Raw genomic sequence first — 26,331 nt, forward strand, 5'->3', positions numbered from 1 at the left:
CAGAAGACAATAAAGAGGAAGCACAAAAATCCCTTAAAGAATTGCAGGAGAACACTGCTAAAGAGTTACAAATCCTTAAAGAAAAACATGATAACATAATCAAACAGGTAGAAGTCCTTACAGAAAAACAGGAAAACACATCCAAACAGATGATGGAAATGAACAAAACCATACTAGACCTAAAAAGGGAAGTAGACACAATAAAGAAAACCCAAAATGAGGCAACACTGGAGATAGAAACCCTAGGAAAGAAATCTGGAACCATAGATACGAGCATCAGCAACAGAATACAAGAGATGGAAGAGAGAATCTCAGGTGCAGAAGATTCCATAGAGAACATCGGCACAACAATCAAGGAAAATGTAAAATGCAAAAAGATCCTAACTCAAAACATCCAAGAAATACAGGACATAATGAGAAGACCAAACCTACGGATAATAGGAGTGGATGAGAATGAAGATTTTCAACTCAAAGGACCAGCAAACATCTTCAACAAAATTATAGAAGAAAACTTCCCAAATCTAAAGAAAGAGATGCCTTAAGCTGCCATAAGCTGGAAAGAACCTAGATGTCCCTCAACAGAAGATTAGATACAGAAAATGTGATACATCTATACAATGGAGTACAACTCAGCTATTAAAAACAATGTATTCATGAAATTCTTAGGCAAATTCATGGAACTAGAAAATACCATCCTGAGTGAGTAACTCAATCACAAAAGAACACACATGGTATATATTCACTGAGAAGTGGATATTAGTCCAGAAGCTCAGAATACCCACAAAATAATTCACAGATCACATGAAGCTCAAGAAGAAGGAAGACCAAAGTGTGGATATTTTGGTCCTTCTGAGAAAGGGGAACTAAATACCAATGGGAGGAGTTAGTTACAGAGACAAAGTGTGGAGCAGAGTGTGGGAAGCAGGTGCAGCCGCATGGACCTAGATGGCACCCTGGCCATTGCCAGGCCCCACGTTTACTGCCTTGCCCAAGCATGCGCAGTGAAAAAGCATGCATGGGCTGCCTGCCAGGTTGGACTGTTCCTCGTGATCCGGACCTGTCAGCCTATCGGTGACCGACCTGAGCATGTGCCTGGAGCGTGTGTGATTTCTGATTGGATGAGGTGGGGTGGAGCAAGATGAGGTCAGTCTGGGCAAGTATAGGAGGGTTGTTGTTGTTGTTGTTGCCCATGCCTAAGTGGAGAGGTTGTTGTTAAGTAAAGCTGCAAGAAGGAGAAGAAGAAGCTGCTAGGGAAGAGAGCTGTAGGAGAAAAAGCCACAGTAAAGAAGCTGCTGCGTGAACCCGCCTTGGTGTCCGTGTTCTTCCTGTCTCTGCGGAAGAAAGGACTGCGACAGCAGGAAAGGATATCCAGAGACTGTCCTACCTAATCTAATCCATATACAACCATCAAATCCAGACACTATTGTGGATGCCAGGAAGTGCATGTGCATGCTGACAGGAGTCTGATATAGCTGTCTCCTGAGAGGCTCCACCAGTGCCTGACAAATACAGATGTGGATGCTTTCAGCCAACCATTGGACTGAGCACAGGGTCTCCAATGGAGGAACTAGAGAAAGTATCCAATGAGCTGAAGAGGTTTGCAGCCCCATACGAGAAACAACAATATGAACTAACTAGTACCCCCAGAGTTCCCGGGGACTAAACCACCAACTAAAGAGTGCACATGGAGGGACCCATGGTTCTAGCCTCATATGTAGCAGAGGATGGCCTTGTATGTCAGCCATCAATGGGAGGAGAGGCCCTTGGTCCTGTGAAGGTTCTTTGTCCCAGTGTAGGGGAATGCCAGGGCCAGAAAGTGGGAGTAGGTGGGTTGGTGATCAGGGGGAGAAGAGAGGAGATAGGGGATTTTTGGAGGGAAACCAGGAAAAGAGATAACATTTGAAATGTAAATAAAGAAAATATCTTTAAAAAAATTGCCTCATTAGTTTTGAGAGCTACAGATCAAAGTAATTGACTTTGGTAAGAATTGATGACTGCAAAGATATAGGAAAACCAAGAACTGAAATTCAAGAAACAGAATATAGGCAAGCAAATAGGAATGAAATTCCACCTCACACCTCAGAATGGCTAAGATCAAAAATTCAGGTGACAGCAGATGCTGGTGAGGATGTGGAGAAAGAGGAACACTCCTCCATTGTTGGTGGGATTGCAAACTTGTACAACCACTCTGGAAATCAATCTGGCGGTTCCTCAGAAAATTGGACATAGTACTACCGCAGGATCCAGCAATACCTCTCTTGGGCATATATCCAGAAGATGTTCCAAGTGGTAAGAAGGACACATGCTCCACTATGTTCATAGCAGCCTTATTTATAATAGCAAGAAGCTGGAAAGAACCCAGATGCCCCTCAACAGAGGAATGGATACAGAAAATGTGGTACATTTACACAATGGAGTACTACTCAGCTATTAAAAAAATGAATTTATGAAATTCCTAGGCAAATGGATGGACCTGGAGGGCATCATCCTGAGTGAGGTAACCCAATCACAAAGGAATTCACACGATATGTACTCACTGATAAGTGGATGTTAGCCCAGAAACTTAGGATACCCAAGATATAAGATACAATTTGATAAACGCATGAAACTCAAGAAGAATGAAGACCAAAGTGTGGACACTTTGCCCCTTCTTAGAACTGGGAACAAAACACCCATGGAAGGAGTTACAGAGACAAAGTTTGGAGCTGTGACGAAAGCATGGACCATCTAGAGACTGCCATATCCGGGGATCCATCCCATAATCAGCTTCCAAACGCTGACACCATTGCATACACTAGCAAGATTTTGCTGAAAGGACCCAGATAGAGCTGTCTCTTGTGAAACTATGCCAGGACCTAGCAAACACAGAAGTGGATGCTCACAGTCAGCTATTGGATGGATCACAGGGCCCCCAACGGAGGAGCTAGAGAAAATACCCAAGGAGTTAAAGGGATCTGCAACCCTATAGGGGGAACAACATTATGAACTAACCAGTACCCCGGAGCTCTTGACTCTAGCTGCATATGTATCAAAAGATGGCCTAGTCGGCCATCACTGGAAAGAGAGGCCCATTGGACTTGCAAACTTTATATGCCCCAGTACAGGGAACGCCAGGGCCAAAAAGTGGGGGTGGGTGGGTAGAGGAGTGGGAGGGGAGGGTATGGGGGACTTTTGGGATAGCATTGGAAATGTAATTGGGGAAAATACCTAATAAAAATATTAAAAAAATAAAATTTTAAAAAAAGGAAATACTACTACATTTTATGTTGATGCATTCAAATGGATACTGTACTAAGGAAACTAAACACAGTGAGGCAAGCCACATGATTTACAGGAAGAAAGCTTTGTAAGTAATTCACTCAAGTGATGTTTACACTGAAAAGCACTGCAGGGCCTACTGAAGTGATAGCAAAAATGTGTTTATAAACTATTATTACACTACTGAAATGTCAATCGCATTAGGCTATCACATCTGTAGGGGGACAGACAGTGCAGGTCACAGATGGCATTGCTAAATGATCATTTGTGACTGGGTTAACCCTAGTAACTAACAAGTACTTTTGATCCCATTATAGCAAAGGCAATGATACTGATGAAATTCTTTCCCAGTGTCTGCTCACCCCCTGGTGGAGAAAATAAGTAACTACACACTCATAATGCTTTGCCATCAGCAGTAAGAAACAAGGGCTGAGAATACCAGGACCCTTGACCCTAAGGATTCATTTCCAGGTGCTGTTGAAAACTGCGATCATTGTTTCACTAATTGTTACCTCACATAGCCCCTCCCCTACACATATGGACAGTAGAGATGTGGGTTTTTGCCTATTGTCACATGTCGTGTTTTTGGAAGAAGTGAAATACAGTAAAGCAACTTTTGAAAAATGTGCATGTGTGTGCTGGCATGCTTGAATGTGGAGATCAGTGGGCAAGCTCAATGCTGGCCTCATCTTGTTTGAGTCAGGGTCTCTTTGTTGTTCATGGCTATGTAATCCAGGCTAGCTATGTAGTCCTATGAGCTTCAGAAATTCTCCATCTTTGCCCTCCAATTGCAGAAGTTGCAAGTGACCTTGCCCAGCTTTAGGTAGGTGAGTTTTAGAGAGAGAGAAACAATACATTGAAGTGAGTGAGTAGTTACCATATTTGCTTACACAGAATATGATCTACAAAATCAAGTTTGGCAACTTCAGCCACACACTGAGCTTAAGCCTGGACTGAGCTATATTCACATACATGCACGCATTTATGCACACAAAAGATGGGGGCTTCCAACATACAGCATGGAACTCTGGTATGTAAAGAACTTCAAAGGGAACTGTAAGGTCCAGGAAGCGTCCTCAAGCTAAGCCTCTGGCTCCTGACTCACCAGTCCTCCAGACTTATTAAAACCGGATGTCCTCTTCTTCAAAATGATAAGACTTGAAGTCTTCTCCGGACAGCAGTCTTCTTCCAGCTCTGGTTCCAGAGGCCCCTGGATTATGCACGGAGAGTCCCTGAAACCTCAGGCCTTGCTATGGCCATTCGTTCAATTACAGCTGTCCACTCCTCAAAGGACCTAAGCATAAAGCTTTCCATGGGGCTTGGGTCTTCATATTTACAGGCAACTGTTACATAAAACATGCAGTGAGCATGCACACACCTTTGCCTGTGGCCTTAGGAGACAGCTGTGAGACGTGTGTAGCAGATAACTCCTCGTTCCACCTCCAATTACCCCAAATGGTAGAGCGATGGAAGACAAACCACAGCCATGATGAAGGGATTGCCCATATCCCACTTAGTACTTCTGCAAGTCAGTTAGCATTTCTCCCATGAAAATCTTATTTGTTCCTCTCACCTTTCAGTGATCTCCGAATGGCTATATGAAATAATGCATGGAAAAAAGATTTTAAGTTACTATTATTTGTAGATATATCTCATTTAAAAATCCAATGTCCTTTGTGCTTTTACAATGAACTGATTTGCATAATTGAGCCATTCAGAATATAATCAATGATAATGTCTAGAGATCCATCCAATTATCAAGCATTTGGCAGCTGAACTGGTTCCAATGTGAGTCTAATTTTATATGTGAAACATTCTTGACAGAGGGCATGTTTGTAATACAGTTTTGTAACCCTCAGTGAGAGCTTATCACAACCAACTACGTTCTGCCTTGTCCCTGTTGTTGGCACAGCTCTGACTACACCAGGCTCCTCCCCCTACTCCTTTTAGAAGGGAGAACTTACTGTCCCAAGCAAAATTCCCAGGAATCTAAAAGCCTAGGGAAGCCATATTTAGAAGTATATGAAGGGCTTGTGATACAGACCGGTCACAGAGCAAATACCCAGTCAGCATGTACCTGGCTTGAGTTTAATTACCAGTTCTGAAAACAACAGAAAACAGGGCACCCAAAATGCTTTAAATAGGCAGAAAAATGAATGGAAGTGAAGGCTTCTAAGTTGGAGAACTTCTGTGTGTTTGGACATGAACAGAGCAAAGGCAGGCATCAACTATTATTTGCAGAACAAAGAATGAATAACCATGCTTATTATATTTAAATGCCATTATCCAATGAAATCTTAGCTTTCCATAATCACTTATAAAAGTGAAATTGAGACTTACTTGCATACATGAAATAAAAAAGCATAAATAAACTTCTAGAAATGTACATATCTCATTATTTTCAGATAGATTATGATGAGTTCTCTTTATTAAAAACTACCATTTTAGGAGAAGTGCAAAATAACTTGTGACTTGTTTGGCAGCCCTTTGCAACTGGGTGCAAGTCAAACTTATCTCATAGCCAATGTCACCAAGGAATCGGCACAACAACCTGGAGTTGCATCAGTGTGCTGCCGCCTTCCTTACACCAAAACCAGACTAGACAAAAATAAGAGATCCAGATGCCTGTGAGAATCCAGCTGTGCTAAAAGTGATTTATTTCATGGACTGCACAGAGAATGCTTCTTGCTATTAGGAGCTTTAGTGCTGGTTTTTGTCAAATATAATTAAAATGCATGTATGTAAGTAAAAATGAATCTGTTGAGTTTATTATTTTGGGATATCAAAATGTAGACTTTCACCACATCTTTCTCAAAATAATTCCAAGAACACTGAAACACATGCATGTTTGCAGACTTTATCTGCTTATAAAGGTTATTTGGAAATCTGTAACTACAGGTCATTTCTGCTGCCTCTGCTTACGTGGGAGATTGCACAATGGAGTATAGTCAGAGAACAAGAACAATATATAATGAAAGTGAGACATCTTTATAGGTGCAGCCAATTTAGAGTTGGGCCAAAATCAACAGCTCCTCAAGCTGGATTATGTAAGATGTCTGATGCCATGTTATTAAGTCTCTGTTATCATTTGCTCTTCTGAAGCTTCTTAATTTGAAAGATTATTAAATATATTTTAATGGACACTCAATTTACTAGTTATATTTTCTGAACTGCTCTTTCACATTTTAGGGGCATCAGTAGCCATGTGAAATTAATGAAGAGTAGATATAATTATGTTAGCACTCAGGTCTGTATAAAGATACAAACTTATTTCAGACTACATGACCGTGACCTTATGGTTGCTTTTGAGCAAACAAATAGAAACCATTCAGCAGGTTGAAAACTTTCCACTGCATCTGGTTGTGGAGAGCAGAGCTCAGTTCATCAGAAGAACGTTTTAAATAACAGATCACCAAGGAGAACAAAGACAAGGAAGTACAGATGGAAAATTCCATGGGAACTTCACAGTTGCATATTCCTCTCTCCTTGAAGGGGAATGTCTGTTGTACAGACCATTTCCCTCTCCCCTGAGTGGATCAGAGGTCAGAGTTACTCTTAGACACAGGGCTGTTAGTAGGATCTCCCTTATCATCACACTTCTGCCATCAGTGCACACAGACAGGGACTCAGAAAACATCTCCTGCTGTTAGTTCCCCAGAAAGGAGTTCCTTGGGTGTTTCCAGCCATTACCAAGGACAGCCACTGGGCACTTTACTTTCACTATGCTACACATGCAACTAGTCCTGGAAATGAATCATGATGACATTTCCAGAATCTATTTTCCTTTCCAAACCCAGTAAAGCTAAAAACATTTGTTATTACCGGTATCAGTTCTTGGTATCTTTCTGAATCTCTGTTTAGAAACATAAATGCATACATTGTCCAGAGACTACTATTTTTGTACTAACTTATCACTTGGCCATTCAGAGCCACTCTTACATAAAGTACTGTCATTCGACCTAGGGATCCAGTAGACCAAAGTCCTTGCCTTGTCTGAGATGCTGGGGAATAAGAAGTGCTAGCAGATAAGAAGCTAAGTTATTACGATTAGGAGCAGCTCCTGTAAACAGGGTAAGGAGGTCTATGGAGACAGAAATGTCACACAAGGCACGAAAGGAGGCTTCTCTGAGCAAACGGTATTTATTAAGCTAAGATCAGGACAAGCTATACAATACAGTGACATTATCTATAACATGGCTGTAGAGAATGCTGATCTCAGGAAGGCTTCAGTAAGAAATAAACCCACACATCTCTAAGAGATGTACTCTTTATCAAAACGGAATGGCACACATGCTTAGTATTACAGAATACAAAGAAAGATAGTCTGAGTTGCTATAAAGTTGCTATGTGTACAATATTTTAAACACTTCCATATAAATATGTATATGTTTTTAAGGGGTATTCCTAGACTCATTACTATGAATTTTATAAACATGAAAACATGGTTTTACATACAACTTTATTACATGAATAAAAATAAATACCTCATGCCTTAGAATGTTGAACTTAACATTGTATCCATCTACAGGAAACAAGAACATTTAAGACATTATTTCTCTTACAGCTTTAAACCTTAGTACAAATTGCAGGCCATTGAAAGCAGCCCATTTGTCCATTTGCTCTCAACTATGCTCACAATATGATTTTCAAGTCTACCATTTCCTAAAAGTATGTATTATTTATATTTGCCACTTTTAAATTAACACAGATTGGCATATAACACTAAAAATGAGTTATCGTTCTTGACCCTAAAATAAAAGTGGCAATGTTAGCAAGGAAATAAAACTTTGTCACAGAGTTAAAAATCAAAATAAAATGGGGAAGATTTTAAAAATGAAAAGCACATAAAATAACCATTTATTACTTTGTTCTGAAAAACACATTCGAAGGTACATTGCGTAGAGGAGGGCACAAAGTCAAAAGGGCGCTTAGTAGTCTCTGACTGTTCCAGTACTTAGACACAGGACCAAGCTCGTGCAGACTGCAGAGGGAGAGGCAGAACAGCAAAGACTGTTTAACACAGGGCAGTGAGCACTCCCTCATCTTTAGTCTCTTGCCCCCCTTTTTGGTGTGTTGTAAATTAGACAATATCCTAACTTGCCAAGAGAAAAAGGGTTGTGTTGCTAATTTTGTACAAGGCTGTTAAGTCCACCCTACTGTGTTAACTAGACATTTATTTGGTCCTGCAACAAAAGGCAGTGTTACAATACAACCAGTGGTGACTCATTAACTTTCTTTCTTGATGTCTTTCCTTTAAGGAGTTTTCTTTGAAATCAACTGCAGCATACAAGAGAACTCTTAAGGTAGCTGCGGATTACAGTGAGTCTAAGTCTGCTTCCTATATAAACAGTTATCTAAAGGAAGAGGGACCGCCAAGTCCAAACCTTCTAAAGAGCATACCCAGGACCCCCAGATCATGGCAATGCGGTCTTTAAGAGGCAAAACTCTTAAGTTTTGTTAGGTTGTAAGACACAGAAGTCATTGTTCTGGACTTTGTAAACACACACACACACACACACACACACACGTGCGCGCAAGCACACTCTTATATATGCACCAGGACTTCTTTTATAAACTCTTTAACTGAAATTAGAGATATTTCAGAGTATAAAAACTTCCTTGGCTTTTGGCAATATTGGCCAGATATGCATTATCAACATGGATACAAAATCTTAAGGGGAAACTGAATGTGCCTTATAATCATATATTTTATGCCAATGTTTTCAGAACTACACAGGGGTAAACAGCCAAAAAGTACCTGAATCTATTTCTGTAGTAGGACAAAAATAGAAAAGGCAAACTCAGCCATATGAATTAAGTCATGAAAATACTCAAGTTTAACCCAGTCAACCACTTAAGTCAAACCTACACATCATGGCTAATTTGAGAATCATTCAATGAGTTTCAATGAAAACATTATTTGTAAGCAGATATTACAAACTTTTATTACATCATCATTTAAAACAACTGTCCTCAGACACTTTCCTAAGTGCTTATGTGGCCACCTTGCCTTGTGACAGTGACATATTTTAAAAGTTATAGTGACTAGAGCATATGTGGATTCTCAATAAAGCATACACTGGAGTCGCTGTCAAAGTCCCCATCACCCATGCGGGCATTCGATTCTTTGTCCTAATGCACACCTCTGTCTTTTGGAAGACAATTGTGCACAAAAACAGCAGCCATCCTTTTTGTATATGCATCTGTAGGCATTCCATATAATGGATGAAAACGCTAGAAGAAAAATTCAAATTATTTTAAAGGTTTAGAGATTTTTTTTCCAATTTTAAAAACAGGTAATGCTCATTTGTTTCCAATGATTAAGGTATTTCACCATTTTTCCTTTTTTTTTTTTTTGCACATGTATATTGGGGAGGAGGCAACTCCAGGAGTATGTATGCCCATACGTGTGTGTGCCTAGAGGGCTGAAGCTGACCACGACTTCCTGATTGTTCTCTATTTACTGAAGAGGGAGCTCTTGCAGAATCTGGAAGTACCCAATCTAGCCAGTCTAGTTAGCCCCCTGTTCCACCCTGTCCTGAGATTACAGGTGGCCACATAGCTGCTGGGACTGACATGGATTCTGGGCCTGCAGTTTCTGCTCCTCATCCCTGCTCTACCTATTGATTCCATCTCTCTAGCACTACTTTCCCTCCATCTGAAATTATGTGTTTTCCTTTTTTGTTTTGTTTTGTTTAAGGCAGTTTTATACTGTAGCCTAGGCTGGCCTCCAGTGGTCTTTCCTTAGTGGTAGGATCAGGCGTGTGTGACCACAGCTGGCTTTAGTAATCTTTTGAACTACAACTGTGACCCCACATTGTACTGAACACAGGAAAAGGGGCAGGGCAGAGTCTGTATAGTGAGAGGAAGGATTCTGAAGGGTTTGTTTTCTATATGACTGAGAAAAATTCTCCACAGAGATCTTGCTGCAACAGACCCAAGTATTCAAAATCTTAGCTCTCAGATGACACGGGACTTTAATCCTAGCACTCAGGAGGTAGAGGCAGGCAGATCTGAGTTTGAGGTCAGCATGGTCTACCTAATGAATCCCAGATCACCCAGGGACTATATAGCAAGACCCTGTTTCAAAGACTACAAAGCAAAAATCCTAGCTCATTTCCTTGCAATAACCAGAGAACCCTAGGTCCCTACAGCACATTCCAGCTAACCAGGAAGAAGTGGAGCCTGCTGCTGGGGCAATCCCAGAAGGTAGATGTGGCTACAGACTCAGACATTCTGTACGGCCACAGTGTGCAGCTGGACAGATATGTGATAAGCAGAATTTGTATATGATGAGTTTAAGACTAAGCTGAATTTTTCAAGTAAACGTTAACCTGTGTTCTCTTTGCTGGTTGTAATAGAGTTTGACAGTAAACAGAAACAGTGTGTGGAGAGGTGATTTATAAAGAGAAAGCAGGGCTTGGTAGAATACTTAGTGTATGTAAACAACTACTAACACTTACAAAAGATTTAAGAAAATGACAGCACTGTCAGGAAACCTGATGTCTAGAAAGAGACGAAGAGGTGGCTGTATAGTATTTTGAGAATGTGAGGGCAGGGGGATGGCTCAGTAGCTAAAGTGCTTGTCTTGTGTGGTGGGTAGGATGGTTGCCTACAATTCCAGCACTCAGAAGGCAGGAACAGGAAATCCCTAGGGCAGGCTAGCCAAACTAGGTGCAGTGGTGAACTCTGGTTGTAACTGGGAGACCCTGCCTGAATAAGGTGGAAAGAAACTGAGGAAGATGGCCACCATCACATTCAGGCTTCTCCACCCCAAAACACATCTAACAAAAAGGTTTGCATATTCAGTCTAAGGGCTCTCTGAGGAGATTACGCATATGACACAGTTCTTTTTTCTCTGAAAAAGTAAAACTTAGAGATGGGATTATTTCTGTTACACAGAAAGATGCTTGGAAGTGTGTCCTACTTAGTGGGCCTCATCCCCAAGGCTCACAGGAGATCCTGAGGTTTCTTGACAGACCTGTGCTATTTTAGCATGAAGAGTACACAGTACAATAGAAATGAAGAAGCGAGCTGAGTGGCTTCTGCGAAAGGAAGATGACAGGGACAGCCAAAACTTAGAGGCCTGAGCTATGCAGCTGCACATCAGCCTTGGATGCACATCAAGCCTTAGATGGTGAATGGTGTGTCTGGCTGATTCTGTGTGTTCCTTGATCCCAGTGACTCCGCTTCCATTGCCTCCTGCCCCTTTACAGGCCAATGTTTATAGCATAGTTTATAATTGTCCTGCCATTAACTTGTGAGCAGACAATTGTACTGTCAAAGGATCCCACCCCCCCCCACCCATACACACACTTAATGTGGATAATCTTAATGAGATTTGGGACTTCTGAGTCAATAAAATCCAGATAAGGTTTTGGAGCTGGCATCAATGTAACAGGCTGGGATACCTGAGCACCTGTGAATGGGGTGAGTTTATTTGGCAAATGAATCTTAGAGACAGTGTGGACTCGGGTAAAAAAGCATGTCAATCCCTCCAAAGAAAGAGCAACTCTGAAGAATGATTAAGGTTACTATAAAGTTCACACTCGGCAGTGCCAACGACTTGCCCTGTGCTCCTTCCTATCTTATCATTGTCAGAGAGCAGCAATGCTGGCTGTTAGATGATGGAGAGCACCATGGGGATGGGGCACAGTGGTCTCTGGAGGCTGAGCAGCCAGGGAGGAATTCTGTGTCCACTTCCCACTTACATACTTCTAAAGCGGTGCTACTTCAGTCACAAATTTTGTACTTTCTTATGTCAACACCAGGAAATGACAGAGAAATGGTGACCATGGATAGGATGGAGCTCAGGGGGCAAACAAGTATTCCTGCCATTTTTGATATTTCCCAAGCTATCCAAGAAGTGCCTGGACCAGGGAAACACAAACATCTTGCTGGTAATTTTGACTTCAGTCTCTCAGACTGAGTTCCTACACTGAGGAATATATTATGTGTTGGAAACCTCCAGCGGTGTCTGTGTGTGACAGAGACCCTAGAGAAATGCTGAATGAGTGAACGACTGTGATACACACAGGCTCTGCAAAGGAGTGCTGTTTATCACATCTTACCAAGAGCTGATGACTTTTTTATCTATTAAAATTCAGTTTATGACAGTTGTAATTTTATAAAACAGAAGGAAAAAAATATATTTTGTGGTACTAGCATAGTTTAAACAATATGCAAAAAGAATATGCAAAATCTTAATTGTTGTATGAACAAACAATTTCAAACTCAAGGGAGACACTATGGCATATATTACAGTGAAGGATCCTTTCTGGCTACTGGTCACTGCTACATTAAGAAACTTGAGTGCAAATTTTATCAAATACACTTACCAAAAAGGGGTTCTGTTCGTTTCATCTGAAAATGTTATTACATTTAGCACTGAGCATGTAATAAGTTGACTGATCTAAACATTTATAAGCCATCAATACAAGCCAGCCCTACAACTAAGAATTCAAACATCAAGATCTATCCTTAGTCTAAATTTATCTAGACAAAGACTGAAAGACAGAATAACAGGAAAACCAGAATTTCTGAATAATAAAAATAACCTGGTTGTTTTATGCTGGAAGTATTTTACCAATACACACAGCATTACCTACTCCTATATGCTACTACACGGGCTGGAGCAATACTATTTTAGCTGTTGCAGTATCACAGTGTTAAGAATATCCGCTTCTTGTAGTGTCACGCTTTCATCTGTCAGTTCTTTACTTGGAAATGACGTCACAAGAATAAAGTCAGTAGTTGCAAATTCAGGACGTGACTGTACTATAAAGTCTCGTACATCCAGAATCCTGAAGGAAGAAGTAAAAATGGCTTATTGTAGAAAAGGGACATTTTTAGTGAAAACCATTCTCACACTAAAATATACATTATTTTGATGGGAAAGTTTATCAGATTTTAAAAGAAAAATAACTTTGGAGTATACATTTATAATGAAACAAAACAATCTTGAAGTGAATTGTGTATAAAATAGTGTTAAAAATATTGCTATACTATATTAAAAGTATAAATCTGTGTTCAGAGTAAGAACTGTTAGCAGTCTAAGTGTCTAAGTCACCTGTGGACACTGGTCAGTCTAACACTATCAAAAGGATTTTACATGCACCCATCCATACATATAAAAGCTATGTGTGGTACAAATCTGTAATTCCACCTCTTGGAAGAGTAAGTCAAGATCACTGAGTTTGAGGCTAGAGTGAAATTCTATCTTTAAAAATAGTAACAAAAAAGAATTTTAAAAATCACTCTCACATATACCTAGTAACTTAACTAAGACTATAAATGCACACTAGGGTTTTATAAGAACTCTTATGTATAGGGAAATATTTATACTCAAATGAGTATCAAAGAGACAATGAAGCAGTGTATTAGAGATTCTGTACCAACAAAATAAACTGCTTATGCCATGCATTTCCATTATGCTGTTGTTATACAGATAGGTCTGATCAGATGTCCTAACCCTCTTGAGATAATGTCTTGTCATGTAGTTCATACTTACTTCAAACTTGTATTGTTTTGAGTTTCCAAATGATGGGCTGACAGGTGAATACAACTGTGCCTCGCTGACAGTGACCAACATTTTAACTGAGAAAGTCCCAATAGGATCTTAGCTTAAATCTGAGTCCATTTGGCTCAGTTTTAGTCACAATGCAAACCTACTGCTTTTACCTTTGCATTCTCTGAACTTGGACAAACTGGATAGTTTACAAAGATTATGGCCATTTATTTAATTTACTGTAGGTATTTGCTATCCTTTTAAGCATTCTTCTGTCAAAGGCTTACTTTAAATTGTAATACCTTCATCTATTCAATATGCTTTGTGTGCTGTCCTGTGGATGAAACAGAAAGGAACACAAGACCTCCAGCTGGCAGAGCCGCTTACCGGTGTGTGCTATTGAATCTCTGTACGAGACGACTTCCATCTGCCAGCCTGATCTGAATTTTTGTGGTGGGCATTGAATCATCAATAAGAACAGCTGCATTCAGTATTGATTTATCCTCTTCTTCTGGGGAGGAAGGAGTACTGACGATTTCAGGTGTAAGGCTAAGAAAGAAGAGTTTATTAATTTGAGCAAACTGAGTATGTAGGCTACAGGACACACCCAAGGAGGCAAAGCTTCAGCTCTCCAGTCAACTGTGCTGGGATCCCTCAGAGGACTTCCAAACAAGCAAGACACAGCCTCCTTCCAGCTTACCACTTCCTTCGGCTTCTTCAGTTAGATTAACATTAGTCTGGAGCCTATGAGTCCCACTTACTAATCCCAGACCTCTTAGAAGACTAGCTGCATTTCTTCAACTTCATCTCTTGAGTTTTCCTCACACTGTTTACCATACAGTTTGGAGAGAAGTCCGAAATCTGAGAGTTAACATCAGCATGCCCAGGAGCATAAAGAAAGCAGATTTCAAATACCAAGTACCATCTTAGTGGAGTTTTTACAGCTTTGTTTATTCTCTCAAATACTAAGATTTCAGGGTCCCCCATGTATTTTACTTTATACAGCTCCTGCTATGAGCACTAGGCATTGACTCTTATTCAAAGTCTCTCCCAAACAGTTATCTGATAGTAAAGTTAGCCGATCGTTACTGCCAACACCTGCACCTTTCACACTTTATCACAATTTGAGAAAACATGTGATAAAAATAAACAAAAGGAGAAAACAGCAAATTACTAAATACTTAAGGAAATTCTTCAAGTTCCAAACTGAAGACTTAAACAGCTACACTGTCATACTACTGCCCAGGGGAGAGAGAGATGGAGATCACAAAAGAGGCACAAGATGCCTTTCTCACCAATAACCACGCACACACATCATCACCACCACTGCACGGTCATCTCCCTCACGTGTCCCGTGTGACCCTGACAAGTGAGCCATCCCCACTGTCCCAAGTCTATCTGGTGAGAGACAACCGTTGTACAAATTAACTTCATCAGGCACAAAGGCACTTCTACTCTACCTAAAGGTGGGACCTACTGAGAAAATGTGAAAGCTGATGTAGCTCTTTTCTATGACATAAAGCACTTCATCATGCTGTTTCCATCATTTAAAATTTCGCTTGGCAAAAAATTTTGAGCAGATGAGCTTTTTTGGTTTCTTCGAGACCGGGTTTCTCTGTGTAGCCCTGGCTGTCCTGGAACTCACTCTGTTGACCAGGCTGGCCTCAAACTCAGAAATCTGCCTGCCTCTGCCTCCCAAGTGCTGGGATTAAAGGCGTGTGCCACCACACCCGGCTAAGCTTTTTCTGAAACAAAAATGAAGTACAAAGCAGGGGGAAAATCTAGGTAGAAAGCATCTGGATGTGTCTCCTTGTAAGAAGCAGGTGTGTGAAAATGAATTATTTACAAACTGAAATGGATGGACTTTCAGAATAGGTAGGGCACCATGACAGTGGAAAGCTCTGAGGCAAAGGCAGACCAGAACTCTGTTCAATGCCAAGTTCAGCACTGGTAAGCAGGCACTGAGGTTATATGGCTAAATTCAGTGTTCATTTTCAGAGCCACTTTTCTTTGCTGTTGAACGCTTTTGAGTCAGTGACTCATTCTGTATCTCAGGATGGCCTTGAACTGATCCTTCTGCTTCAACCCCATTACTACAGGGATTACACCCGTGGACAGCAAACTTCCCCCTTATTCAACCCCACACTACAGTGGTGGTTATTTAAAAAGATTTGTTTTTATGTGTACAAGTGTTTTGCCTACATTTATGTGTATGCACTATGAGAAAGCCAGGGAAGCCGTTAGTTCTTTTGAATCTGAATTTATAGATGGCTGTCATCTCTCGCACATGGGTGCTGAGAACCAAACCAGGTCATCTGTACAAACAGCACATACTCTTAACCACTGAGCCATCCCTGCAGCCCTACAGTGACATTTTCATATACAGTTTTTGTTTTAAGGTTAATTAAAAACTATTTTTAAAGAGAAAAATTAAGACATACAAAAATTCTGCTAGAAAGGCAGGAAGAAAGGTTTTGGGCTAAGAGTCCTGTCTTAGTCAGGGTTTCTATTCCTGCACAAACATCATGACCAAGAAGCAATTTGGGGAGGAAAGGGTTTATTCACCTTACATTTCCACATTGCTGTTTATCACCAAGGATGTCAGGACTGGAACTCAAGCAGGTCAGGAAGCAGGAGCTGGCGCAGAGGCCATGGAGGGATGTTCTTTACTGGCTTGCTTCCCCTGGCATGCTCAGCCTGCTCTCTTATAGAACCAAGACTACCAGCCCAGAGATGGTCCCACCCACAAGGGGCCTTTCCCGCTTGATCACTAATTGAGAAAATGCCTTACAGTTGGATCTCATGGAGGCAGCTCCTCAACTGAAGCTCCTTTCTCTGTGATAACTCCAGCTGTGTCAAGTTGACACAAAACTAGCCAGTACAAGTCCTTTGGACAGTTTGAAACTTAAAGGACTAACCAGGAATCTGGAAGTAACATGAAAACAATTATTATCAGGCTGAGAAATTCTTTGAAGCCAAAGCAACGGAATGTGCTTAAGTATGTGATGTGGGACTAGAATTGGGGCTGAGGGAAGGAAGCAGGGAGCGTCTGGGCTCAGCCATGTAGAGTCCAGGAGGCAGCAGTGCTTGCAGGGCAACACTCAGTGTTAGGTAAGAGCATCCCTGAGGACTAGGGACCAGGGCAAAGCTCAACCTCAGAGTCAAAGACTGTGCGGCAAGCAGAATCTTCTCTACGCAGCTTGCAAATGGACAGAGAATGCCTTTAGAAACAAAGAGATCGCTATCCACGTTTCATCATTCATCATCAAATCCATGGAGAATGTCACCTCTAGTCTTCCTGCCAACAAATGACTCCGGCTCAACTCAGGTTATTCTGCCATTTGTCTCGCATGATTTCGTTATTTCTCTTATATAACTGGATAACATTTTTATTCCGATTACTCCATAATTACGTGTGTATCACAAAACATGGCTAGCTTCCATCTGTATTGTCTTTGAATAGACTATAGGAAAATGGATTCTTTTCTTCTATATATTTGTGTTAAGTAGCTGACTGGCTCTCTTGGAAAATGATAACTATTAAGCGTCTATATTAACAGTTCTTTTTTTATTAGATATTTTATTTACATTTCAAATGTTATCCCCTTTCCTGGTCGGTCCCCACCTCCACCCCCGGAAACCTCCTAGCTAATCCCCCCACCCCCTGCTTCTATGAGGGTGTTCCCCCTCCCTGGCATTCCCCTACACTGGGATATCGAGCCTTCACAGGACCAAGGGCCTCTCCTCCCATTGATGCTGGACAAGGTCACCCTCTGCTACATATGTGGTTGGAGCCATGGGTCCCTCCATGTGTATTCTTTGATTGGTGGTTTAGTCCCTGGGAGCTTGGATGGGGGGAGGGGGCTGGTTGATTGATATTGTTGTTCTTCCTATGGGGTTGCAAACCCCTTCAGCATCCACACTTTGGTCTTCCTTCTTCTTGAGTTTCAGGTGGTTTGTGAATTGTATCTTGGGTATTCCGAGCTTTTGGGTTAATATCCACTCATTAGTGAGTGCGTACCATGTGTGTTTTGTGATTGGGTTACCTCACTCAGGATGATGATATTTTCTAGTTCCATCCATTTGCCCAAGAGTTTCTTAAAGCTTCGTAATATTCCATTGTGTAAATGTACCACATTTTCTGTATCCATTCCTCTGTTGAAGGACACTTGGGTTGTTTCCAGCTTCTGACTATTATAAATAAGGCTGCTATGAACATAGTGGAGCATGTGTCCTTGTTATATGTTGGGGCATCTTTTGGTTATATGCCCAGGAGTGGTATAGCAGGGTCCAATTTTCTGAGGAACCGCCAGACTGATGTCAAGAGAGGTTGTATCAGTTTGCAATCCCACCAACAATGGAGTAGTGTTCCCCTTTCTCCACATCCTCACCAGCATCTGCTGTCACCTGAGTTTTTGACCTTAGCCACTCTGACTGGTGTCAGGTGAAGTCTCGGGGTCGTTTTGATTTGCATTTCTCTAATGACTAAGGATGCTGAACATTTCTTTAGGTGCTTCTCAGCCCTTCGGTATTCCTCAGTTGAGAATTCTTTGTTTAGCTCTGTACCCCATTTTTTAATAGGGTTATTTGATTCTCTGGAGTCTAACTTCTTGAGTTCTTTGTATATATTGGATATTAGCCCTCTCTCAGATGTAGGGTTTGTAAAGATCTTTTCCCAATCTGTTTGTTGCTGTGTTCTCCTACTGACAGTGTCCTTTGCCTTTCAGAAGCTTTGCAAATTTATGAGGTCCCATCTGTCTATTGTTGATCTTAGAGCATAAGCCATTGGTGTTTTGTTCAGGAAATTTTTCCCTGAGCCCATGTGTTTGAGGCTCTTCCCCACTTTCTCTTCTATTAGTTTCAGTGTATCTGGTTTTATGTGGAGGTCCTTGATCCACTTGGACTTGAGTTTTGTACATGGAAATCATCTGACTTTTGACAAAGGAGATAAAAATCATCCAGTGGAAAAAAAGACAGCATTTTCAACAATTGGTACTGGTTCAACTGGTGGTCAGCATGTAGAAGAATACCTCTCTCTCTCTCTCTCTCTCTCTCTCTCTCTCTCTCTCTTTCTCAATAGTTTTGGTGCCAGGGATCAAACCTTATATAGTTCTCAATCTAAATGTTCATTGTAAAGTGTTATGTATAATTCTTCACTTTATTAAATGTAATAATTGATTAAATATGAGTTTATGAGTAGAGTACATTAATATTCTAGTGTTAATTTTCTGTATAGTAAACCTGAACAAACTTCATTTTCCATTTTGAAGTAAGGTCAGGCTCTAGCCCAGGCCAGCAAAAGCAGGTATACAGCTGGGACTGGTCACAGCCTGGCAAGAGGCTGCTGACCTTGAAATTCTGTTCTTCCTGCCTGTAGTGCTTGGACTGCAGGTGTAGAGCACCAGGCTAGGTTGGTAATGCTGGAGAAGGAACTTAAGGCTCCTTAATAAGTCACAGAAAAGTACCAACTAAAGTCTGCTGCTCCTGCTGTAGCACCTCAGTGCTTACTCATACAGATACAGCCACTTAAAAGTGTGAGGTAAAGATATATCAACTGCGTCCTCCAATCAGCAATACCTCTACAGTTTCTCTTCTGAAGCCATAAGACTGGAAGCAGAAATGAAACCGTGTGCGCACACATATACATACACACACACATACACACATACAAAAACAGGAAAAAACCTGAAACTGGAGAACAAAGGGGACTAGTGAAGAGGGGGGCAGTGTGTGCAGGGGGGGATATGCTCAAAGCAATATTCATTATATACTTACAGGAAAATGGCCTTATGTAACCCTACATACCAAAACTGAAGCAGAGTACATGGCACAGCAGTGAGAAGCACACGCCCCAGAGTGCGTGGTTGGAACCACCACTAGTGCTAGTTCTAAAAATTCTTTAGCTCCATCATTCCGTGTGCAAATTACCGTTATTTCAAAATGGAGTAATAAGTTTCCACATATTATTTTAAATTTTCATGAATTTAAAAATTTGCCTTTCATCATGTGTGTGTGCCTATGTGGCTATGTGTACACATGTATAGATGCCCATGGATGACTGGAACTGGAGTTACAGGTAGCTGTGAACTGCATGGCATGGGCATGGGGAACCAAAGTCAGGCCCTCTGTAAGAGCAGTGTGTGTTGAAAGAGCTGTTAACACGAGATCTTAACGTATGTGAGAAGTACTGACCTCTGGGTACTGGCTATGAATATTATGAGGGCTGGATGCCCACTTACAGCAGCAAAGTCGTCATAGTCAGAATGCAGTTTTTACTTTACAAGCTATTTTGATTTCGTATTTTCTAAGAAATGTCATTTTGAGCAAAGAAGTGGTTTTCCCACTAGAGGGATTTTACCTTCCGAGTTTTTGCCCTTCTCCACTGAAAGCCTTGAATCGCAGCCTGGGTTTTATGTACTCTTCGTCTTGATGATCCTCCATATCCAGGTTCACTTGGCTGCCATGGACCAATCGCTGAAGCTCCAGGGGAATCTCTCTGCAAAGGAGAGAAGGAAGATTCCACGGAGATAATTACATCATGAGCTACATGCTAATATAAAATGCTTCATGGTGATTTGGGGGTTCACATATATTTTGTCACACTTTTCTAACTTTGAGAACTTATTTGTCTGAGTGTTTTCTCTGTTTGTCTATGCAGCACGTGCATACCTGGTGTCCTTGAGCGATAAAGCTCCTGGGACTGGAGTTACAGATGGCCATAAAGCACCTACCATGGGAATCCCGGAAGGAATTGGATCTCATGATGGCATGTGCATACACACATGTCATCTGCATACACACATGTCATCTGCATACACACATGTCATCTGCATACACACGTCATCTGCATACACATCAGTGGGTAAGTAAGGGTTCTTCATTGTTTCACATCTTTGCACTCATCACAGTGAACAGGTTCTACACTGTAAAGACATCTTCTCTTATACAAGGACTTGTCACGGGTACATAGAATCTCCATACCTGGCTGCAAATATCTATTTCTAACTCTATCCTGGAGGGAACTAGAAACTGATAAAGGTATTTTTGATTATCAGGTAACAGGTAAAAACCATTCTACTTCAGTGTCCAGGGCAGAGGCTGTGGAATTCAGGGCTATGGAAGACTGGTCTTATCCACCAAGGACAGTATCACAGCTACAGCAATCAGAATGTGCCTGAGATTCCCATGGGGAACAACTCTTCTCTTTATAACGTCTGAGCCTAAGTCTATTCTGTCAGACAAATAAGTAGAAGCACTGAGCACTTTAGGAGGTTTCATTTTATTTTTTAATACTTTGCAATTCCAGGAATATGTTTATCGTTTAATCTACCAAGTCCTAGAATGAGTACCACTAACAGTAATTAAGCTGAAAATTCCATACACCTCATTACGGTAATTTTCTGCTTGTTACATTTACAGAAAAAGTGCTAGATTGATGAATCAAGCATATATATATATACATATATATATATATATATATATAGGAATATGAATTTATATTAAAGAAATTATGTAGATATCACTGCTAGACATTTTTGACTTACAGAGTTATGTCTATTTACTATATATAAGGTAGGATGTATCTGGAGAAGTGATGTGTATAGTAGATTACACTACCTAATACCTGCTCTTGAAGACCAGTAAAGACAGTATACCAGAGAGAACCTCAAACAGATATTCTTCCCAGAAAGGAGACTTTGCTCACTGTTTGCACTTCATATTATGTAAGCCCAATGAATGTCCTACTTGCCTGAAATTAACTCTAGCAAATAATTACCATTTTCTTCTATTACCTTGAAGCTAGAGTGTGAGTTTGAACAATGTTGGTTTTCATGTATTACTCGAATATTTCCATTGCCCCATTACTCTTAGTTTTCAACTGTACACTGTCTTAACTGCTATATCCAAGTACTTGCCACCAATGACTTCAGCACTCCATTGATGGCATTTCATGCCTTTCTTTGGTATCCTTACAGTATCTATGCAAATTTAAGTTAAAAATTAGATTTACACACTCACTTTCTACAATGTCTTTCTTTCAGAGTTCCTTTGTTTCAAAGGATTTTATCCCTAGCCCATTTTAGCCACTCTCCTTGGGCATGTTTCATTAAAGGGGCTCTCCCTTCTGTTTCTTTAAGGAATGCTGGAGTCTCGGTTTGAGCTGAAAGAGATAAGGAGGCAAGGAATAAAGGGTGTGGTGCCCCCAGGGAGACCCCACCCAGCTAACCCTGACACTTGTGAAAAGAAAAGGCCTAAGGAATTATCTGTTCCTAAAGAACTCATGCCAAAGTAATTCAGGAGGGGCCATGGTTCTACCCCAAGCAGGCAGATTTTGAGAGCTCTGGCCATAGGGTGCTGGGTTTACAGTACAAAGGATACAGGAGTAAAGGGGTTATGAAAAGCTGCTGCGGAAAGGTGAGAGGCAGGGGATTCCCTCAATGCAGACCCAGAGAGGATACTACATGAGACTGTGAAATGATGCTTGGGTCATTTTATTTTAGAGATCCCAAGATGTTGGAGATGATATAGAATCATGGGATATCTGTCAAAGAGTATTATCTATACAGGAAGAGGAACCAAGGCGAGGGCGGGGGGGGGGGGGGGGAAGGGCGCTGTAGTCAAAAAAGCTGGAAGGAGATGGACTTCTAAAAAGCCATCCAAGCCATCTGATGTCAGAGGCAGGAGTACAGACAGGATTTGGAGTTTGGCCTGCTGGGTTCTGGTCTTGTTTTGGTTCAGTACTTCCTCACTATGTTCTGATTCGCCCTTTTTAAAATGGGCATCTGTGTCCTGCACCATCGTAGGTGAGAAGCGTATAATTTGCTTTTGCTTTTACCGAGTTACAATTAGGAGATTTCCTTGTGTCTCAGAAGACACTTGAAACTTCGAAACAGTGCTGAGACTGCTAATGACTATGAAGACTTTTAGTTGTACTAAATGCATTCTGCATTGTCATAAGGCTCCAAGTCTATGAGAGCCAGGGAGCAGAACTGGGTGGTTTTGAGTAAGAATAGCTTCCGCTGGCACATATGTTTGAGTACTGGCCACCGTCCATAGTTGGTGGAACTCCTGGGGAAGGCTTTGGAGGAGCTGTGTCACTGGGGGTGGGCTTTGAGGTTTTATAGCCCACATCACTTCTGACTGTCTCTGTCTGCTTCATGACTGTTGCTCAGATGTGAGTTCTCAGCCACTGCTTGAGTGCTATGCCTACAGCCCTAATAATCATGGCTCCACCCTCTGGTGAAACAGTATGCCCTCATTAAATGCTTTTTTTTTTTTTTTTTTAATAAGTTACCTTAGTCATGGTTCATTGTCATGGCACCCAGTCAACAGGAAGCAGGGCAGAAGCTTAATAGCTAGCTAGCTAGCTAGGCATTCAACTTAGTGATTTATTATATTAAGATACTTCTTAGAGGGGGTTGGAGAGATAGCTTAGTGGTTAAGAGCACTAACATCTCTTCCAGATGTTCTGAGTTCAACTCCCAGCAGCTACATGGTGGCTCACAACTATCTGTAATGGGATCTGATGCCTTCTCCTGATGTGTCTAAAGAGAGCAACAGTGTACTCACATACATAAAATAAATAAATCTCGGCTGGTGAGATGGCTCAGTGGGTAAGAGCACCCGACTGCTCTTCCAAAGGTCCAGAGTTCAAATCCCAGCAACCACATGGTGGCTCACAACCATCTGTAATGAGATCTGGCGCCCTCTTCTGGAGTGTCTGAAGACAGCTACAGTGTACTTACATATAATAAATAAATAAATCTTTAAAAAAAAGTGTATAACTCAGTGAATGCTTACATTTACATTAAAAAAATAAATAAACTAGCATTATTATAAAAAAAAATAAAAATAAATAAATCTTTTTTTAAAAAAGGTATTTCTTGGAGCAAAGCCTATAGTGTCATCATAGTTAAAAGAGATTCAATCATCTAATGTCCTTTCTCCACAAAGCTCCATCTCCCCCAAGTCACTTAGGTAATATGTCAAAGTAACTAATTCTTGAAAGCTAGTAGTATATACAGAACAGTGATAAAAAAAAAAAGGCAATAGTTCTGGGGAGAGAAGCTATTTTGTCCAACTGAGGCCACCCAAGCATGGCAGCCTGAGCTCAACCTCTAGAAGATAAACAAAAAGACTAGATGTGGTGGTATGCACTTGCATCCCAGCACTGGGGTCACGGACCCGGGAGCTCAGTGACCAGCCAGCTTGGCCTATTTGGCAAATTCTCAGCAAGTGAGAAAACCACTGAGGCTGACCTATGATCCCCACATGCACTTGCACACACATACAGGTGCAGGAACATGCATGCACATACTCAAAATAGCTCCATTCAACATGATAAACAGAACACAGATAGTTCGTCTTACCCTCTCTTAACAGATTCCAAAAACTGAGCATTTGTTGGGTCATTGTAAGGCCTCAATTCTCCATCATCTAAACTGAAACCATTGCTCCACAGCTTCAGTAAAACCTGAACCTTTGGAGATTTAAAAAAAAAAGAAATTCATCTCTAAATAATTTTACGTTTCAATGTGGTATTTCCCAAATTACTATCTGATTAATTTATCTTAAAATATAGAGATATTTGCTTTACTTGAAGCTAACCATGTGTCTTCACATGTTTACTTAGTAGGTTTATTTTTAGCTTAAAGCACTGATAATAGCTGCAAATATTGAAGCCCCACAGGTGGAGCCTGGCTTCTGTGCATCACGCAGGACACAAACAGTGAGAAGTCAGCCTCTGCTTGGCACCTGTGACTCAGACCCCTCATCCACACCCACACTCTCCTTGGCTCCACAGCTTAAACAGCCAGGCCACGGCGCAAGGCAGACCTTCTCAAAAGCTAAAATCATATCACTTTAACATTCCAAAGTCAACAGAAATAATGGTTTCATATGTTTTTTTTTTTAAATTGAGTTCGTTATTCATTTTGAAGGTATACAATTTAAAAGGAAAATTATAAGAATTATATTCCTTCCACAAACAGTTATACGTCTCTAAATGTAAGACATAGCAGATAGAAACACTGAAGTTGGAAGCACACAGGTTCTTTAACCCACAAGAGAGACTATATTTATAGTGTCAACTGTTAATTCAGAAAGGGGGAAAAATAGAAACTAGAGGCAAATGCTTAAACATTTTAGTGACTGTACCTACATCTTGGAGCTGATTTTCTCCATAGATATACTCTGATCGTTTGTAGAAGGAATTCCCCAATCTGTATCCTCCACCTGTAAATGACTAAAACACACAATAAATGGATATAAATGGGATAAAAGTTCTCCATGGCTTACACTCAAAATATTATTCTTATACTTGATAGACTAGACAAATAATGATTGGCCAGACTCATATTGACTAGGAAAATATACTGGAATGAAGACCTTAAGTTAAAAAGAAGTGTGAGAAGTTAAATGTCTTTTCATAAAAACATCAGTAACTCAAAACATGAAATAACTTAGTTTGATTGTCAGAAGCCACATGGTAGAAGGAGGAGAGAACTGACTCTTGCAAGTTGTCTTCTGCCTGCCACACGTGGGTTGTGGATAAGTGCATACATGAAAACATAGATGCAAATAAATAATTGTTACAACAAAAAATTCCATATGTATTTAATAGGTGTACTGCTAGTTTTGTGTCAACTTGACACAGCTGGAGTTATCACAGAGAAAGGAGCTTCAGTTGAGGAGATGCCTCCATGAGATACAACTGTGAGGCATTTTCTCAATTAGTGATCAAGGGGGAAAGGCCCCTTGTGGGTGGGACCATCCCTGGGCTGATAGTCTTGGTTCTATAAGAGAGCAGGCTGAGCAAGCCAGGGGAAGCAAGCCAGTAAAGAACATCCCTCCATGGCCTCTGCATCAGCTCCTGCTTCCTGACCTGCTTGAGTTCCAGTCCTGACTTCCTTTGGTGATGACCAGCAGTATGGAATTGTAAGCTGAATAAACCCTTTCCTCCCCAACTTGCTTCTTGGTCATGATGTTTGTGCAGGAATAGAAACCCTAAGACAATAGGCGTTTAAATTTGTTTAATGTCTTTAATTAAAATATAAATTCTGAGGACCACAGGCCTCATCCGGCTGGATCAGCACTGGGGTAGCGGGAGCGCAGGGTTGCCTGACACCCACCAGCTACCCACGACCCCCGCCGCAGGATTTTGGGACTGCTGGTGAGTGGAACACAGCTTCTGCTCCAATCCAATTGCGCGGGACCTGAGACTGCATTAGTTAGGGAAGCAGAAACCGGCCTGAGTAGGACCACAGGCCTCATCCGGCTGGATCAGCGCTGGGGTAGCGGGAGCGCAGGGTTGCCTGACACCCGCCAGCTACCCACGACCCCCGCCGCAGGATTTTGGGACTGCTGGTGAGTGGAACACAGCTTCTGCTCCAATCCAATTGCGCGGGACCTGAGACTGCATTAGTTAGGGAAGCAGAAACCGGCCTGAGTAGGGCCACAGGCCTCACCCGGCCGGATCAGCGCCAGGGTAGCGGGAGCGCAGGGTTGCCTGACACCCGCCAGCTACCCACGACCCCCGCCGCAGGATTTTGGGACTGCTGGTGAGT

At 41.3% G+C, this 26,331-nt stretch overlaps 1 protein-coding gene and 1 long non-coding RNA gene across 3 annotated transcripts in view; one reads left to right on the plus strand and one right to left on the minus strand.

Annotated features, from left to right (window-relative positions):
• Positions 1 to 7,387: 7,387 nt before the first annotated feature.
• Positions 7,388 to 26,331, minus strand: part of Ubxn2b (UBX domain protein 2B) — a 37,944-nt gene continuing 19,000 nt past the window's right edge. Inside the window, exons 4-8 of the mRNA XM_021160893.3 lie at positions 24,927 to 25,010; positions 24,136 to 24,245; positions 20,124 to 20,261; positions 14,153 to 14,314; positions 7,388 to 13,061 (exon numbers count right to left, since the gene is read on the minus strand). Coding sequence (XP_021016552.1) covers positions 12,899 to 13,061; positions 14,153 to 14,314; positions 20,124 to 20,261; positions 24,136 to 24,245; positions 24,927 to 25,010 — 657 coding nt within the window. The 3' untranslated portion in view covers positions 7,388 to 12,898. The remainder of the gene's footprint in view (positions 13,062 to 14,152; positions 14,315 to 20,123; positions 20,262 to 24,135; positions 24,246 to 24,926; positions 25,011 to 26,331) is intronic.
• LOC115030889 (uncharacterized) overlaps positions 16,863 to 26,331 on the plus strand; it is a 63,570-nt gene continuing 54,101 nt past the window's right edge. The window contains exons 1-3 of one of the 2 annotated variants that reach the window (XR_015047459.1): positions 16,863 to 17,093; positions 20,424 to 20,627; positions 23,230 to 23,474. This is a non-coding gene — a long non-coding RNA (uncharacterized LOC115030889). Of the gene's footprint in view, positions 17,094 to 20,423; positions 20,628 to 23,229; positions 23,475 to 26,331 lie in introns of those variants that run through there. The other variant, XR_003836478.2, reaches the window with a different exon arrangement.

Source organism: Mus caroli, unplaced genomic scaffold (genome assembly GCF_978045245.1).
Source record: "Mus caroli unplaced genomic scaffold, Mus_caroli_1 scaffold_6, whole genome shotgun sequence".
Taxonomy (NCBI): domain Eukaryota; kingdom Metazoa; phylum Chordata; class Mammalia; order Rodentia; family Muridae; genus Mus; species Mus caroli.